The 17,769-nt window shown below is 48.0% G+C and overlaps 1 gene segment (V, D, J or C); it reads right to left on the reverse strand.

Annotated features, from left to right (window-relative positions):
* Positions 1–10,407, reverse strand: part of LOC129634372 (Ig mu chain C region membrane-bound form-like) — a 70,678-nt gene extending 60,271 nt beyond the window's left edge. Inside the window, 2 exon segments of the C gene segment in view lie at positions 9,966–10,261; positions 10,344–10,407. Of these exon segments, the coding sequence occupies positions 9,966–10,261; positions 10,344–10,389 (342 nt within the window).
* Between the last annotated feature and the right edge of the window lie 7,362 nt (positions 10,408–17,769).

Below are 17,769 nucleotides of genomic sequence, written 5' to 3' on the forward strand. Positions count from 1 at the left end.
CAACTTTGACTTTCTCACTGTTTACTCTGTTCACTTCTCTTTGTGTGATTTCTGCTGAACGAGACTCACATAATTATCGAAAGATGGTGGTAGTGATAAAGAACCCACCTACCAATAAGCAGATGTAAGAGACACAGGATTGATCCCTGGGTCAGGAAGATACTCTGGAGGAGGACACGGCAACTTGCTCAAGTACTCTTACTTGGAAAATTTGATGGACTGAGGAGCCTAATGGGCTACAGTCCATTGGGTGGTAAAGAGTCTGACATGCCTGGAGTGACCAGCATGCATATATTAGGACAAAAGTGATTTAAAATCAGTCAATTCCATCAACTAAAGGTAGTGTTTGTTCCATGAGACAGTCAGGAGGGATGGCTGAACACAAAGATGGTGCTCACAATGGCTTCTTTATTCATCAGGGAATATTCTGTATATTCCTTAGATGTATTGTGCTCTCTCCTTGAAAGACTTGTCCTCATATAAACTTCTGGTGGCTCATAGCTTGACAAGAGAGCTGAGGATATCAAGTAGTAATTGTTTTTAAAGTACAAGCTTCCCTTTAGTATGTGTCCTCTATCTGCCGTAAAACCACTCAAAGCACAGAAGCTACTGAACCTACTAAAGCCTGTCAATTAGTGAAGGGAGGAATGCCCCTCGGTGGTGCTCAAAGAGCTGACACCACACTCAGAGCATTATTCATAGTTTTCTCCATGGAAATTCAGGGGGACCCCCACTCCAGGATGATGTAGAAGGTGAGTCTGAGGACACCACTAACATAGATGCAGGAATATAGATGACACAATCTTTTCATCTTCCTGCATCTGTGCGTAGTGTCAGTAGACTCAGCTTCTATCTCAGGTGGCGTGGAGGTCCCGCTGCGTCTCCAAGGAGAGAACTATGGCTGATGCTGTGAGTGAGGTGTCAGTTCAGTTATCACCACCAAGGGGGGGCGGTTATTCCCTGGCTCTGGGTTTATACACCTCTGTTGTCTGAGTCCAGCTGCACTTACACTGCTGACCACTGGCTAGCTCATTCACTGGCCATGCCATGCTGAGCAGCACTGCTGAGTCACACAGAGCCTCTCCTGTGGACGTAGTAAGCTTACACCAAATGTCCAGAACACGGGCCTAAGTGACAAGAGGGAGCAACCCTAAGAGACTGTGCCTTTCGTGCAGTGAGAATATCGTCCCCTATCCCAACCACCATTCTGCTTCAGAGACTGAAGAGGTACCTAAGAGTCATGAATGCAGATAAGTTCCCCAGAAAACTGCTACAAGGAGAAGAAGCCTCCTGACAGGAGACCAGCTGTCAATCATAATCTGCACCTGCTCCTGCAACACACAATTGTGTGTGCCCAGCACCCGCTGGTGCTCATGGAGCCCCCAGAGTGTGGCTGGTGTCTGGGCTCACACTGCCTTCCCCTCACTGTGTCTCTTGCCCAGCGACACACGGCTGTGTCTTCAGTGGTCACAGAGCTCAGCTGCAGGGAGAACTGATTCTTGGATGTCTCTGTAGATGGAGGTGTGGCTCTTGATGGAGGGGCTGTAGTAAGTGTGACCATCATAGTTTATGCATGCCATCTGCTCTAGCCCCTTCCCTGGGGCCTGGGGAATCCAGTTCCCACAATAACCACTTGATGGAGTAAGCAGAGACAGTGCACATGAGGAGAGGGTCAGTGAGGGCTCACCAGTTCTGGGCCCGACTGCTGCAGCTCATCTGGGACTGGACACCTGGGAAGGAGAATCAGTCCCTGTCAGCGACCTGCAGTCACAACCATCCTACAGACCCATGTCTGCACCTGAGACCCTCACCTTGGGGAGCTGTCACCAGGCAGAGGAGAAGACCCCACACCCCCATCTTCTACACCACAACCTTGCCTTCCCTGACACCTCAGCCTTGTGGGAGGAGGGATGTGAGCTCCCTCAACCCAGGGGTGGATTGTATCCTGGAGCATGAGGAGGAGTTTTCATGTGGACCAGCCCTGTCCTTGTAAGTGGGGATGGAGTGTGATCACCATCCCTGGGGTCTTTCTGGGTCCCTGTGAGGTCTCTTCCCTTCAGCTCACTAAGTATTTGAATTGGTTAGGGGAACGCGTGGTTTATGAGCTACATTGAAATCACTGCGTCTAGGAAGAGGACTGAAGACACAATATAGGATGGCCCTGTATTTTCATATAGATATTATTTTATCATGTGACTATCTGTTCACTCAGTCGTGTCTGACTCTTTGCGACCCCATGGACCACAGCATGCCAGGCCTCCCTGTCATCACCAACGTCACATCACCAACTCCTGGAGTTTACCAAACTCAAGTGCATGGAGTCAGTGATGCCATCCAACTGTCTCATCCTCTGTTGTTCACTTCTCCTCTCGCCTGCCATCTTTCCCAGCCCGAGCGTCTCTTCAAATGAGTCAGCTCTTAGCATCAGGTGGCCAAAGTATTGGAGTTTCAGCTTGAACTTCAGTCCTTCCAATGAATATTCAGGATCGATTACCTTTAGGATGGACTGCGTGGATACGCTTGCAGTTCAAGAGACTCTCAAGAGTCTTCTCCAGCACCACAGTTCAAAAGCATCATTTCTTCGGGGCTCAGATTTCTTTGCAATCCAACTCTCACAACCAGACATGACTACTGGAAACATCATAGCCTTTACTAGACGAACCTTTGTTGACAAAGTAATCTCTCTGCTTTTTTATATGCTGTGTAGATTGGTCATAACTTTTCTTCCAAGGAGTAAGTGTCTTTTTATTTAACGGATGCAGTCACCATCTGCAGTAATTTTGGAGCTCGCCAAAATAAAGTCTCTCACTTCTTCCACTGTTTCCCCATCTATTTGCCATGAAGTGATGGGACTGGATGCCATGACCTTAGTTTTCTGAATGTTGAGTATTGAGCCAACTTTTTCACTCTCCTCTTTCACTTTCATCAAGAGGCTTTTTAGTTCTTCTTCACTTTCTGCATAAGGGTGGTGTCATCTGCATATCTGAGGTTATCGATATTCCTCCCGGCAATTTGATTCCAGCTTGTGCTTCATCCAGCCCAGCATTTCTCATGATGTCCTCTGTATATAAGTTACATAAGCAGGGTGACAATATACAGCCTTGACGTACTCCTTTTCCTATTTGGAACCAGTCTGTTCCATGTCCAGTTCTAACTGTTGCTTTTTGACCTGCATACAGATTTCTCAAGAGGCAGGTCAGGGGGTCTGGTATTGCCATCTCTTTAAGAATTTTCCACAGTTAAAGGCTTTGGCATAGTCAATAAAGCAGAAATAGACATTTTTCTGGAACTCTCTTGCTTTTGATGATCCAGCAGATGTTGGCAATTTGATCTCTGGTTCCTCTGCCTTTTCTAAAGCCAACTTGAAGATCTGAAATTTCTCAGTTCACATATTGTTCAAGCCTACTTGGAGAATTTTGAGCGTTGCTTTGCTAGCGCCTGAGATGAATGCATTTGTGTGGTTGTTTGAGCATTCTTTGGCATTGCCTTTCTTAGGGATTGGAATGAAAATTGATTTTCCAGTCATGTAGGCCCTGCTGAATTTTCCAAATTTGCTGTCATATTGAGTGCAAACTTTCACAGCATCATCTTTTAGGATTTGAATTAGCTCAACTGGAATTCCATCACCTCCACTAGCTTTGTTCATAGTGATGCCTCCTAAGGCCCACTGACTTCACATTCGAGAATGTCTGCCTCTGGGTGAGTGATCACACCATCATGATTATCTGGGTCGTGAAGATTTTTTTTGTACAATTCTTCTGTGTATTCTTGCCACGTCTTCTTAATACCTTCTGCTTCTGTTAGGTCCATACCATTTCTGTCCTTTTTTGAGCCCATCTTTGCATGAAATGTTACCTTGGTATCACTAATTTTCTTGAACAGATCTCTAGTCTTTCCCATTCTGATGTTTTCCTCTAATTCTTTGCCTTGATCGATGAGGAAGGCTTTATCTCTCCTTGCTATTCTTTGAAAGTCTGCATTCAAATGGGTATATCTTTCCTTTTCTCCTTTGCTTTTCCGGTCTCTTCTTTTAACAGTTATCTGTAAGGCCTCCTCAGGCAGCCATTTGCTTTTTTGCATTTATTTTTCTTGAGGATGGTGTTGCTGCCTGTCTCCTGTACAATGTCACGAACTTCATTCCAAAGCTCATCAGGCACTCTATCTATCAGATCCAGTCCCTTAAACCTATTTCTCACTTCCACTGTATAATCGTAAGGGATTTGATTTAGGTCATGCCTGAATGGTCTAGTGTTTTCCCCTAGTTTCCTCAATTTAAGTCTGAATTAGGCAATAAGGAGTTCATGATCAGAGCCACAGTCAGCTCCTGGTTTTGTTTTTGCTGACTCTATAGAGCTTCTCCATCTTTAGCTGCAAAGAATATAATCAATCTGATTTCGGTGTTGGCCATCAGGTGATGTCCATGTGTAGAGTCTTCTCTTGTGTTGTTGGAAGAGGGTGTTTGCTATGAGTAGTGCATTCTCTTTGCAGAACTCTATTAGCCTTTGCCCTTCTTCATTTTGTACTCCAAGGCCAAATTTGCCTATTTCTCCAGGTGTTTCTTGACTTCCGACTTTTGCATTCCAGTCCCCTGTAATGAAAAGGACATCTTTTTTGGGTTTGAATTCTAGAAGGTCCTCTAGGTCTTCATACAACCGTTGAACTTTAGCTTCTTCAGCATTTCTGGTCGGGGCATACACTAGGATTACCATGATATTGAATGGTTTGCCTTGGAAACGACAGAAATCATTCTGTCGTTTTTGACACTGCATCCAAGTACTGCATTATGGACTCTTGTTGACTATGATGGCTTCTTCATTTCTTCTAAGGGATTCTTGCCTGCAGTAGTAGATATAATGGCCATCTGAATTAAATTCACCCATTCCAGTCCATCTTAGTTCGCCAATTCCTAGAATGTCGATGTTCACTCTCGTCATCTCATGTTTGACCACTTAGGAAACATGAAGTAACAGGAGGATGAGATACTGTTACACACCTTTAGAGGAGCTAAAGTACAAAATACTAAAGCGATCAAATGCTGGGGATGATGTAAATTTAAGGTCACTCATCCCCTACTTGGAAGGAATGGAAATCGCAGATAACTGGTAATGTATGTGATGATTTCATAAAGAGAAAAGAGAGAATCACCGCATGACTGAGGAGTGGGCTAGAAAAGTATTTACCAATTATTTGAATATTTATGTTCTTACAAATATCTTCATATACATGCATGTATTACCTTGGCACTTCTGAGCTTTTACTACTGGCTGAATGTGTAGACTAAATTTTTATGATTATTTACCATATTGTTAGGATACAATTGATTGTGTTGTTTCCTTTTATCTTCATTTCTATTTCATCTATCATTTATCTGTCTACCAAATGCATAACTAGCCACCTACAATACACCCCTTAGGATACAGCCTATCTGGTGTCCAGACATTTTCAAGTGTCCTCTGGGGGAAAAAGTCACTCCAGTTGTCTATGACGTCAATTACCAACTTCAAATACTACTCACCATTCAAATGAAAGACACAGAATCTAACAGAGCTGGGGAGAATTTCAGCCTGAGAGGATTTGGAAATCCATCGGAAGGTGAAAGCAGACTCGAAGTTAAATACAAGAATTAATGATTAAAAAGTTGACAGCAAGTCACAGAACGTAGTGACCTAATATGTCCCCTGAGGAAATATTTCTGTGCAGCCTGTCCTAAGACAGATGTGGAAGGACAGACCAGCCTGACTCCATGAAATCATGTCCCAGGTTTAGAAACAGGAAAGCTCTCTGGGGTGACAGTGGAAGGAGCTTTCAGGGGAGGGAATATTCCAGTGGAGAGACTCCAGCTTCTGAGAGAAAACCCCATCATGACATTTTCTCTCCTGCCTTGAAAAGTGTCCTCTTGTTTCCTGATGACGCGGGTGTCCCCTGGTGCTTGGAGCAGCCCTGTAGGCAGTGTTACGTGGGTTGGGTCTGACTTCTCCCTGGACCTCCTGGGACAGCAACACAGGGTTGTGTCCTAGGTCCTCGTGGAGCTAGATGGACATGTCTCTGGATGGAGAGTGGTTTCTGGAGAGACATGCTCTATGCTGCGCTGTTCCCACGACCAAAGCACCCCGTCACTGCAGCTCTGACTCTTAAGAGCGAGGGCTCCAGTCCCAGCAGTCAGCACTCTGTGTGATGCAGAATCCACAGACAGACCAGGTGAGGAGAGGGCCTCCAATAGTCCTGGTTCGACTCCCGCCCCAGCACCTGGGACAGGACACCTGGGAAGGAGAAAGCATGAGACCTCTTCACAGAGGTCACTACATCACTCCACCTTCCTCAGACCCGGGGGATGCTCACAGCTCAGAGATGCCAGCAGGATGGGGAAGGACCAGACAGATCATCTTCCTTTGGGTTAAAGCTGACTTTCAGAGAACCAGGTCAATGAAGATAAGAACGCTGACTCCCAAGATGACAAGGACCCCCTGACTACATTTTACTCTGGCTTCCTGAAATTTGTTTCTCAATTAAGTCTTGACCTGTGGGTTTCTGTGTCCATCCTTTCCTAGTTTTATCAAGACACCTAAGTCAGACTAGTGAGCACGCTTACCCTTGACCTCTGATCACTCTCAATGTTGGAGTCATTTCATTAAACCTGCTGTCTCCCAGGTGATTCTGATCTCCCTGATGTCTATTGACCAAGAATCCTTGGGAGACAGTCTAGCCAAGACCCCCTGAACTTGATCTCCTCATGGTCATTTTCCATCCAGTCCATCTCCTTCTTGTCAAAAAATCTTCATTTTTACCATCTGTATTTGGAACTGAACCAAGTTTCCAAGGCTACCTCAAATAACAAAAACTGATATCTGAATCCCATATTAAAAGATAATATTTATTTGAGACATCAATGTCAAGCTCACATGCCCAGAAGTACCATCTTGCCTGAATGAACCTTTCTGAGAGAGATATTTTCTATTGAAAGTTAGCTTGCAGCAATGGGTGCTTAGAGACACTAGCCTGTGTATGAGGACTACACATGGGGTCATTTTAAGAGGGAAACTGTCAACTAAGGAGCCCAAAATGTGACAATATTTCAGTAAACTGAACATGAAGGAGACTGATTTGCATGATTGGATGAAACATGAGGGAATGGGCTTGACTGCCCTCAAGTAGAAACATGCGTGTGTTGGATGATTTAAAGGCAGTCCACATTGTAAATGTCCATTAATGACTGTGAAACGATGGTATATGTTTTATGATGCTAATAATAGCTAAAAGTAGGTGAACTTGCAAATGCGGAATCTGAATAACGAAGATGTCTGTATACGCAGTATTGGGGCTCTCTGTGCTAGCACCTATAACACTGGACACAGCAGAATTCTACCTGTTTTTGCAGTTTCAGTGAAAGAAGGAGAGTGAGTCTCTTCCTTCCACATGTAAAAAACAGCAAACATTGTAGCAACTGAAAATCTCCTGTGTCTGCTCAGAACATTCAAAAATTTCAAGATTCAGACTCACCAGGAAAATGGTGATGGGCCTCAAGGGTATGCTGAGATCCTTTGAGGAGAAGAAAAGTAAACCAAAAAGTTATCCTTAATTCTTGAGGATTAAATGTGTATGTATAAAATCCACCCTACTTCAACAGGAAATTAAAACTGCAAAAACATATGCCTATTCCCACAGTATGCTGAGGGTGACATAAAGCACAGCAGTGAGACGTTAGGACACAGATGAGGGTCTCTGGTGGACTCCTGGGCAGGAAGAGGAAAGCACAGGCTCTCCCGAGCATCCCCTCCAAGCCCAGGGCACCTGCTCCTGGGCTCAGCCCTGTGCTTGGTGTGTCCCACAAGCCCCCTGGTGGTCATGGAGCCCCTGGAGGGTGGCCTGTGTCTGGGCTGAGAGTGCTGTACCCTCACTGTGTCTCTTGCACAATAATACACAGCTGTGTCCACAGTGGTCACAGAGCTCAGCTGCAGGGAGGACTGGTTCTTAGACGTGCCCCTGGAGATGGAGGTGTGGCTCTTGATGGAGGGGCTGTGGTAAGTGTCACCATTATAGTATGTGCTTCCCATCCACGCTAGCCCCTTCCCTGGGGCCTGGTGGATCCAGCTCCCACCATAACCACGTGACGGAGCAACCAGAGACAGCACATGTGAGGGAGACGATCTGCGAGGGCTTCACCAGTTCTGGGCCGGACTCCTGCACCTTCACCTGGGACAAGACACCCGGGGACAAGAAGATTCAAACCCAGTCAGTCACCTGCTGTCACAATTACCCCCACAGATGCATGCCTGACGCCTGACCTTCCCTTGGGGAACAGCCACCAGTCATTGGAGAAGACCCCAAAGCCTCATCTTCTACACAACAGCTCAGCCTTCACTGAGACCTCCACCCTGTGTGAGCAGACAGTGGTGAGCTCCCATAGCCCAGAGGTGGATTTTTCCTTGGAGCTTGAGGAGGAATGTGCATTGAGGAGCTCTATTCCTGTGAGTCCAGAGAGGCTGCAGTCACAATCACCCCGATCATCCCAGGGTCCCCATGGGCGCCTTCTGAATTTACATGGTTGGCGAGCAAGAGTGGGAAAGCAGTATGTCTATCAGATGGCTTGGAACCAGATCCCAGGGCAGGTCCCCCTTTCTGAGTGCAGAGTCTCTGTCCTGACGGCCCCCACATCCTGCCCCTTGCCCATCTCAGCTCAGCCCCTCGTCCTCTCAGTCCTTGGGTCTTTCCTGAGGGCTGAGCCCAGCACAGCTCCTGCTTCCTTTCCCTGTGCCAGTGACGGTCACTGTGATGGGAGCGAGGACAGATTGTGGTGGTCTCCACATTGACTCCACAGAGAAATCCACCTGAGGACCTCTGTATTGCCCCTTATGAATGATCCCGACATAAGCTCAGAATGGGGTGTGGACTTCAGAGACGTTGAGGCGACATGGTATCACCCCGATTGCCCTCACCTGGAATGTGTGTGTGTTGAGTGACTCAGTGAACTGGCCAAAGTGTCAATGTCTATATAAGGACACAAGGTAACAGTGTTTATGTTAAGACGCTAGTAAAACTAGCATGTAGGTGAATTTTCAGTACAGAATCTGTGGATGATGAGAATCTTTGCATATGCAGCCCTGGGGACCCCTGACACTGGAGCCTTTGACATTGCTTGCTCCAGATTCTAACGGTGCAGTTTGACAGATAGAGGGAATTTGGATCTCTTCCTTCCTCATGTGCAAAACAAAAGAAAGATTAAAGGGTTTAAATATCTTATGTTTCCTTTCAGGATAGTTAACAGTTTTGAAATTAATGAGAGTTAAGTGTTTTACTGACGGAGAAGGCAATGGCACCCCACTCCAGTACTCTTGCCTGGAAAATCCCACGGATGGAGGAGCCTGGTGGGCTGCAGTCCATGGGGTCGCGAAGAGTCGGACACGACTGAGCGACTTCACGTTCACTTTTCACTTTCATGCATTGGAGAGGAAATGGCAACCCACTCCAGTGTTCTTGCCTGGAGAATCCCAGGGACGGTGGGGCCTGATGGCCTGCCGTCTATGGCGTCACACAGAGTCGGACACAACTGAAGCGACTTAGCAGTAGCAGCAGCAAGTGTTTTACTGAGTTCCCTTGAAGGAATAAAAACGAAGGAGAAAAAATTTAGCTATTGAGTATTATGTGTGAGTATGTTTTCATAAAGCTATCCTTGCTTCAAGCTAAAATGAAATATATATACACAGACAGTTGTCTGAGAGTGACATAAAACACAACAATGAAATACCAGGACACAGAAATGGGTCTATGGTGCAGCTCCTGGGCAGGAGGAGGAAAGAGAAGCTCTGAGGAGAATCCCCCGCAGGCCCCCACCGCCCAACGCCTCTTCTGCACCTGCTCCAGGGCTCAGCTCTGTACTGAGTCCTGAGCGCCCCCTGGTGGTCACGGGCCCCTATGCAGGGAGGTTTTTGTCTGGGCTCACACTGACTTCCCCTCACTGTGTCTCTTGCACAGTAGTATGTGGCCGTGTCCTCAGTTGTCACGCTGCTCAGTGACAGAGAGACTTGGCTCTTGGAGTTGTCCTTGGTGATGCTGAGCCGGGATTTCAGGGCTGGGTTATAGCCTGTGCTTCCACCAGAATATATGGCACCGAGCCACTCCAGCGCCTTTCCTGGAGCCTGGCGGACCCAGCCTACACTACTGTCGCTTAATGAGAATCCAGAGACCGTGCAGGTGAGGGAGAGGGTCTGTGAGGGCTTCACCAGGCTGGGGCCCGACTCCTTCAGCTGCACCTGGGACAGGACCCCTGTGGAGAGAGAGAAGCACGGTGACCCATGGGCTCAGATGCAGCTTCCCCACATGCCCATGTCTGACCCAGAGACACTCACCTCTGGGGGCTGAGAGCACAAAGAGGAGGGTCCACAGTGGGTTCATCTTCGAGCAGATGAGAGTCACCACTCCCGCAAGTCTCTTCAAGCCTGAGGAGGAGGCTGAATTTAAGGGAGCTGGTGCTGTGTTTCTACCCTGTGACCAGAGTGGATATTTGCATACAGGAGGGACCTCTGTATAAAAAGCAGAAAGCAGTGAATAGAGGTCCTGTCTATTGGGCTCCCCCTGTGAGGGGGGTGCTGAATGTGTCCTCAGAGAGCTCAGCCCCTCCTGGGGTCCCCCTCCCCACACCAGGAAGACGGTTGAGGAATGAAATGATGAAGGAGGGCTGGTCAGGAAAAAAGATGCTTTCAGGGAGCAATGGCAGATTTGGGGAAAAGACTTTAATCCCAAAGACGTGTTTACCTTTACTCAACAAATGTCCACCACACATTCAGGTACCAGCCATTTGTTAGTCACACACTCTAATTTTTTTTTCTTTTCTGATTACCTGATGTTTACTTACTCCATATGCAAACATCAGAGAAAAATATACATGTTTGAATCACATTGAATTCATGGAGTTAAGTACAATTTAATGTTTATCAGAATTCCCAAAGCATTTGTATTTCCCTTTGTTTTCTTGACTGTTTTTCATCTTGAACAGCTTAAACCCCTCAAGAATCACTCTAGAGGAGGTTTTTTCATAGTAATTAAACACAGTATTAATTCTGTGGACAAAGTAGACATTTCTGCTGAGATGCTCGTCTTCCCAGCATGGCTGACTTGCCCCATGGGCTGCATTTTCCTGTGCACAACTGAGTGTCTGCAGGAACTCGTGAACCTCAGCATCTCCTCCCTGAGGGTGGACACTGAGGACCCCAAGTCTGCTGAGGACTGAGGACACACAGCTCCTGGGAGCTCCTTAGGGCTCCGCTCCCCCACCTCCCTGTGGCCCTGTGGCTGTGTCCTCACTCCTGCACTTCTGTGTGTGAGGATGTAGCCTGGGGCTGACGACAGTCACAGCACGTGTGGACTTGGCAGCGGGTTTGCCCGGGGTGGGGAGTGCTGTCAACATGTCATCAGTGGGGTTATCCCTCCTGGAGCCAGAAGTGACCAGTGTGTGTCCCCACTCTGACGGATGCCCTGTCCATGGGACCCTGGTCTTCTCCTGCCCTGAGACTTCACCCATTCGGGTCTGGTGCAGGTCAGCTCTTCCTCGGCACAGGGATCTCACCTGTACACTGACTGAGTTAGAACCTACTGTCTAAGAAAAGCCCTTCCTGGTCTGGCTTTGACCACAGCAGTTCTGCACTAGAATGTCTTCTGTGCGAGATCCAGTTTCCTGATACCTGAGTGAGCTCTGGGGAGAGGCCCCACCTCACTGTGCCTCATGGCTTGTGGGGTCACTTGTGCCCGATGCTATACAACATGGCCAAGACTCCTGAGGGTGACCCTGGAACTGTGGTCTCTGGCATCCAGGTCACTGAGCTTCTGGATATGTCCTTATCCCTTGGCTCAACAGCTTCGTCCATCATCAAAGCCAGTGGAGTCTTGTGCTGCATCTCTTAACAGGCTTTTCTCTCTCCTGCACTTTCTCTGATCTTGTGATCCCACTGGACCACCTGTAAAACCCAAATATGCTTCTCATCTCATGGGACTGGAAGGCCGCACACGACATCCCCAAATCCACTGCCAGTTGTTTTCTCTGGGGTTTAATTTATGGCATCAGGAGTGGGATCCAGAGAATCCCCAACAACTCCCAAGCCATGAGCAATCAGATGCTGGTACCCACTCTGACCTGTTGAGTTCAGTGCTCTCTGGATGAGTGTGGTCTCGTAGCTTTGTGTGGAGTCTTTAGGGCTTTCTATCTACAGTGTTCTGTAGATAAGGAGAATTTGGCCTCTTGTGGGAAAGAATCCACTTGCAATGTAGGAGACCTGGGTTGACTCCCCGTGTGTGAGATTCCCTGGAGTAGGAAATGGCAACCCACTCCAGGATTCTTGCCTAGAAAGGACAAAGAAGACTGGCGCACTAGAGTCCCTGGGGCAACAAAGTGCCAGACACGACTGAGGGACTAACACACACTTATCTCTAAACTCTATGCTGGCCCAGCAGTTCTGAAACGAAAGCTGACAGTGATACAGGTCTTCTTCAAGAAACAGAAGGAAACAATCGAACTTACTACCTACAGAAATTAGAACAGAACACCACAAAAGCCCAGAGGCAGTAGTGGAAAGGAAAGGACAAAACAGTGCAGAAATTAATAATGTTGAGAGGAACACACACACAGAACACAAGACGATCAGTGAGTCAGGCTGGTGCTGCTGCTGTCAGTGTCATGTTTGCAAAGACAAAGAAAACCACAAATCTGTAGCCAGTCTCCAATGGAGGAAAAAGAATTTACTGGAATAAAATAAAAAATAGAAAAGACATAAAGCTAATACCACAGAGATACAGAAAATCATATGAGATTATTACAAACACTTGTATGCCAACAAATTGGACAATCTACAAGAAATGGACAAATTCCTTAACTGTAAAACCTGCAGGACTGAATCAAGATGGAGGAGACAACATGGAGAGACTGATCATGTGTGTGAAAATTGAATTTCATCATAGTAATTTAAAAATCTTCCAAGGAGCAACAGTCTCGGAACAGAAAGTTTCTCTAGGGACTTTTATAAAACATACCTTTGATGAATTTAATGCAAAACTTCTGAAAACCTATTAGCAAATCAAATTCAACAATGAATAGAAAGGAACATGCACCATCCTCAGTTGTCTTTTACATGAGGGTCACGGTGATGGTTCAAGATCCCAGCAGCAGGAAATATGCTGGTGAAAGTGCTCAGCTTCAAATATGCACCGCCTCCCACAAAAAGCAATGGCAAGTAAGGGGGCAGATCAACAGGCCCAGAGGCTGGAAGAAGAGCCAAAGAAGATTATTCCCAGACCTTGGACTTAGTAGGGTTTGCATGGATGGATTTAAACACTGTCGGGGTCAGTGGGGCCTCCCTGGTGGCTCAGCAGTGAAGAATCTGCTTGCACTGAAAGAAATGCAGGAGACTTGGGTTCAGTCCCTGGGTTGGGAAGATCCCCTGGAGGAGGAAATACCAGCCCACTCCAGTATTCTCAGCCTGGAGAACCCCATGGACAGAGGCGCTTGGCAGGCTATAGTCCATAGGGTGGCAAAGAGTCAGACACAACTGTAGCACTGAGCACTCGTGCACACTGGGACCAGGGGTCCTTTCTGACTTATGTTTATCCTTTATACGGAATGAAACTCCTTGTAGCTAAGATACGCCTGTCTTCATGTTGTATTTCAGAACACAAATCCTCACGCATAGCTGAATTAGAGGACTAGATTTGGGACCTGGGGTTGATGGTATTTAGACCAACTTTGCTCTATAATCTTTATTATAATTGCCATTATAATTTAGTGTCAATTCTTAGGTTGACATTTGGGAGGTCTTCTGGGATTTGCTAAGTGTAATGGGCCTGTGGGAAGGATGTATTTGCAGGGCTGAAGGTGGACTTTGTTTGTCTGAATCTTTCATTGAGTCTCTGAATGTCATCTCACATGGCATTAGGGACTTTGGCAAATGTGACTAATTGAGAGGTCTGCTTTTCCTGGATTATCATGTGGCTCCAGTTGAAACCACAAATGTGTTCATCAGAGGGAGGCCAAGGGCATCTGACCCTGGGAGAAGTGACCACTGATGGAAGGTGCTTTGCTGGGCTGTGCAGATGAAGGAAGTGGCTGAGAGCCAGGGATGCAGGCAGTGAACCTCTAGACTGGACACGGCAAAGAAGCAGATTGTCCCTGACTTTATCCTTTCAGAGTGCACAACAGGAGCTCAGGTGGGGTGGTCTGTAAGCAAGCCTTTATTTCCCACAGTCCTAGAGGCTGGAAGCCCCAGGTCAGAACACCAGTGAGGCTGCCTTCTGGTGAGGCCCCCTTCCTGGTTCACATCTGGCACCTTCCTGCTGGGTCCTCCCCTGGTGGACAAGGACAAGTATGTTCTCTGGGGATTCTTAGAAAGACTCCAACCCAAATCATGAGGACTCTCCTTTCATGAACTAAGCATATGCCAAAGACCCCAATTCTAGCAGCATTCTCCGGGGTGCACAGGACTTCCAAGCCTGAATTCTGGGGGCACAGATGTATTCAGACCCTGAGAACCTTGGGACTGTGGTCCTGTCGCATCTGGATTCCAATCCAGTGAAACTGATATCAGATTCTGAACTGTGGACTGAAAGGGAATGTGTGTGTGTTGATTTGAGCCCTACACGTGTGGGAACTTGGCACAATGATAAGCAGAGTGATACAGGCTAGGACGTGGGTCTCACATCTGCCAGTGTCTCCCACATGGCTCCTACTTACTTGGTGCCCTCAAGCACTGCCCCTGGGGACAGGGCACTGCAGGCTGTGGTCCCTGGGAGGAACCATGTTCTGCCACAGACTGAGGGACCTGTGCACCTCTCGACTCTGACTCTATAACCCTGCTCGTGGCTGTCTGACCGGATGACATGTGTGTGCTACTTGCCAGAGGCTGGGGAATAGAAATTCACCCTTGGGATTCCCCCAAGGACAATGGCACTTTTCAATCTAAAGAATGAGCCAGAGGACTTGCGAGGACACTGTACAGAATAAGAATCCCATACTTGACATTAACCAAATATTCCCAGATAATGCCTCCCCTAACATTCCCAAGAAGAATGAGGCTCTCAATACCCCTGCTAAAAAAGGAATAAAAATCCATAACCCATTGGAGAGAAATCTTTATCTCGCATCTTTCTTTGAGGTCTTGCTCAAAAGCACCAGTGTCCCAGGAGAGCATGATCGGATCTCTCAATTCCAGGCTCTTGGTGATGAGAAATCAGGAAAACCATCATTTTTCTCCTGTCCACTCCCAGCACAGCCACCCTGCCCCTCAGGGTTTCTGACACTCTGAGGATGTGGGTTTTCACACTGTGTGTCTCATACAGTATAAACAGCCGTGTCCTCAGACCTCAGACTGCTCAGCTCCATGTAGGTGGTGCTGGTGGACATGTCTGCAGCCAACATGACTCTGCCCTGGAACTTCTGTGCCTACTTTGCTCCACCATCTTTGCTGTCAATCTGTCCATCTGTTCAAGCCCTTGCTGAGGGGCCTGTGGCACCCAGTGCATGTAGTTGGTGAAGGTGTATCCAGAAGCCTTGCAGGACACCTTCACTGATGCTCCAGGCTTCTTCAGCTCAGCCCCAACTGCACCAGCTGCACCTGAGAGTGCACACCTGTGGACAGGGGACAGAAGTGCATGAACCCCCTTGACTGGACCCTGTCCCTTCCTTGACTGCAGCATCGGGATGACCCTGACCTGGAGCCAAGGCCACCAGGAGGAGGACTCTCCAGCTCCAGTCCCTGGTGAGGGCTGTGCTCCCAGGACTGCTGTGCAGAGCCAGTGTTGCTCTGGGTGATGTTCTCAGGGCTCAGAATATCCGTATTTAACCTAGGACACCTCAGGTCACCTGCATGTTCTGAGGCTGAAAACTTTACATTCAATACATGAGTGATATTAGGAAGGAGCAGACTTATGACCCATGGCCATGCTCAGTGTGTGTGTGTCCGTGTCCTCATGCTTGTTTGAGGGCGTGTGTCCTGCCAGGTCCCTGACCCCTGTGAACACAGAGCTCTTCCACTGTGGGACCCGCCCCACAGGACACAGTCCCCATAGTGACCCAGCCTTTAGTGCCACAGAGACATGTTCACCTCTAATCAGTGTGTTTCCCTAAAGTCAGTGACCACTGGGTATTCACACACACACACACACCTGTCACACACACACACACACCTGTCAGACACACACACCTGTCAGACACACACGAAACTGTCACACACATCGACACCTGTCACAAAGACATATAGACACACAGAGTCACACACACACCTGTCACACACACACACACATTCACACACACACACACACTCCTGTCACACACACACACCTGTCAGATGACACATGTCACACACACCTGTGACACACACACTTGTCACACACACAATAACACATCTCTCACACACATAAAAAACACACACACCTGTCACACAGAGACATGCTCACTCACACACACATGCATACATTCACATGAACTCAAGCACACACATGCTGACATTCACACACAAACACATACAGATACTCATACATATACACACTCATGCACATGTTCACACACACAAACATGCATACACATCCACACTCAGACATGGACTCAAACACATTCACACACTCATATACACACTCACATACAATCACGCATATCCTCACATACTGCTCATGGCCTCACCGAGCTGTGTATTCCCAACAGGCCCGAATATTAAATGTCACCAGTCCTTGTCCTGCTAGTTATTGTTTTCAGTGAAAAGAGAAGACTCCATCTCTGAGACTCCCTGGTCCCACGCCACATGCTCCTGGGCAGCAGCCCTATGCTGGGGTCCTGGGCTCCCCCTGCCTGGGCTCACAGGGCAGTCCTAGCAGTGTTTCTTTTCTGGTATTAAGTGGCTGTGTTGCATCTTCAGAGTATTCTTCTAGACACAGCATGTTCTTTTAATCATCTCTAGAAATAGCCTCAATAAGGCACACACTCTGTAGAGAGACCCCAAGGAAGGAGTTTGTGAGAACACCTGGACGTCACCTCCCTGGGGCTGCAGGTACACTGATGCAGTTGACACTCACAGTGAGTCCAGAGGCTCTCGAGGACTTGGGGTCCCTTGGCCTCCTGGAGCCCCCCGTGGGCTAACATCATGTCACAGGATAGCTGCACGCAGAAGCATGGGGCCCGATGCCCACTGCACCTACCGTTCACTCCTGGGCTCACCTGTTCTTACAGCACCCGGATCCTGCAGGGGCCCCACAAGAAGGTCAAGATGAGCCCCCTTTTCAGAAACCAGTGCAGTCGCCCCTGACAACTCACAGCACAAACACCTGAGGGGCTCCTAGTGCCCACACCTGTGAGAGGAGACACCTGAGACATCGGAGGAGGATGAGGCAGAGCCCTTGTCAGCTGACTCAGGGGAGACTGCCCTGAGGGAGTGCTCACCCAGGGAATGGGGCGGTGAGCATGCTCAGTCACCTCGGTCGTGTCTGACCCTTTGAGACCCCACGGACTGTAGCCCACCAGACTCCTCTGTCCATGGGATTCTCCGGGCAGGAACACTGGAGAGGGTTGCCACAACAGCACCCTGTAGAGAAGCTAGGTCAGCCATGTGCGTGTCCCCTGGCAGGACATCTCTTTAGCAGGATGGCCTCGGGTGCATCCATTCTCAGACTCCATCCTGCTTCTCACTGTCCCTCCTGACCACTGGCCCGAGGACCTTAGGACTGGCGTCAGTGGGGAGACTGACCCACTGCTGAGTCAGCCACGTGTCCTCCAGCAGGACCCTGTGACAAACCTGCTTCCCC

This window comes from Bubalus kerabau, chromosome 19 (genome assembly GCF_029407905.1).
Source record: "Bubalus kerabau isolate K-KA32 ecotype Philippines breed swamp buffalo chromosome 19, PCC_UOA_SB_1v2, whole genome shotgun sequence".
Lineage (NCBI taxonomy): Eukaryota > Metazoa > Chordata > Mammalia > Artiodactyla > Bovidae > Bubalus > Bubalus kerabau.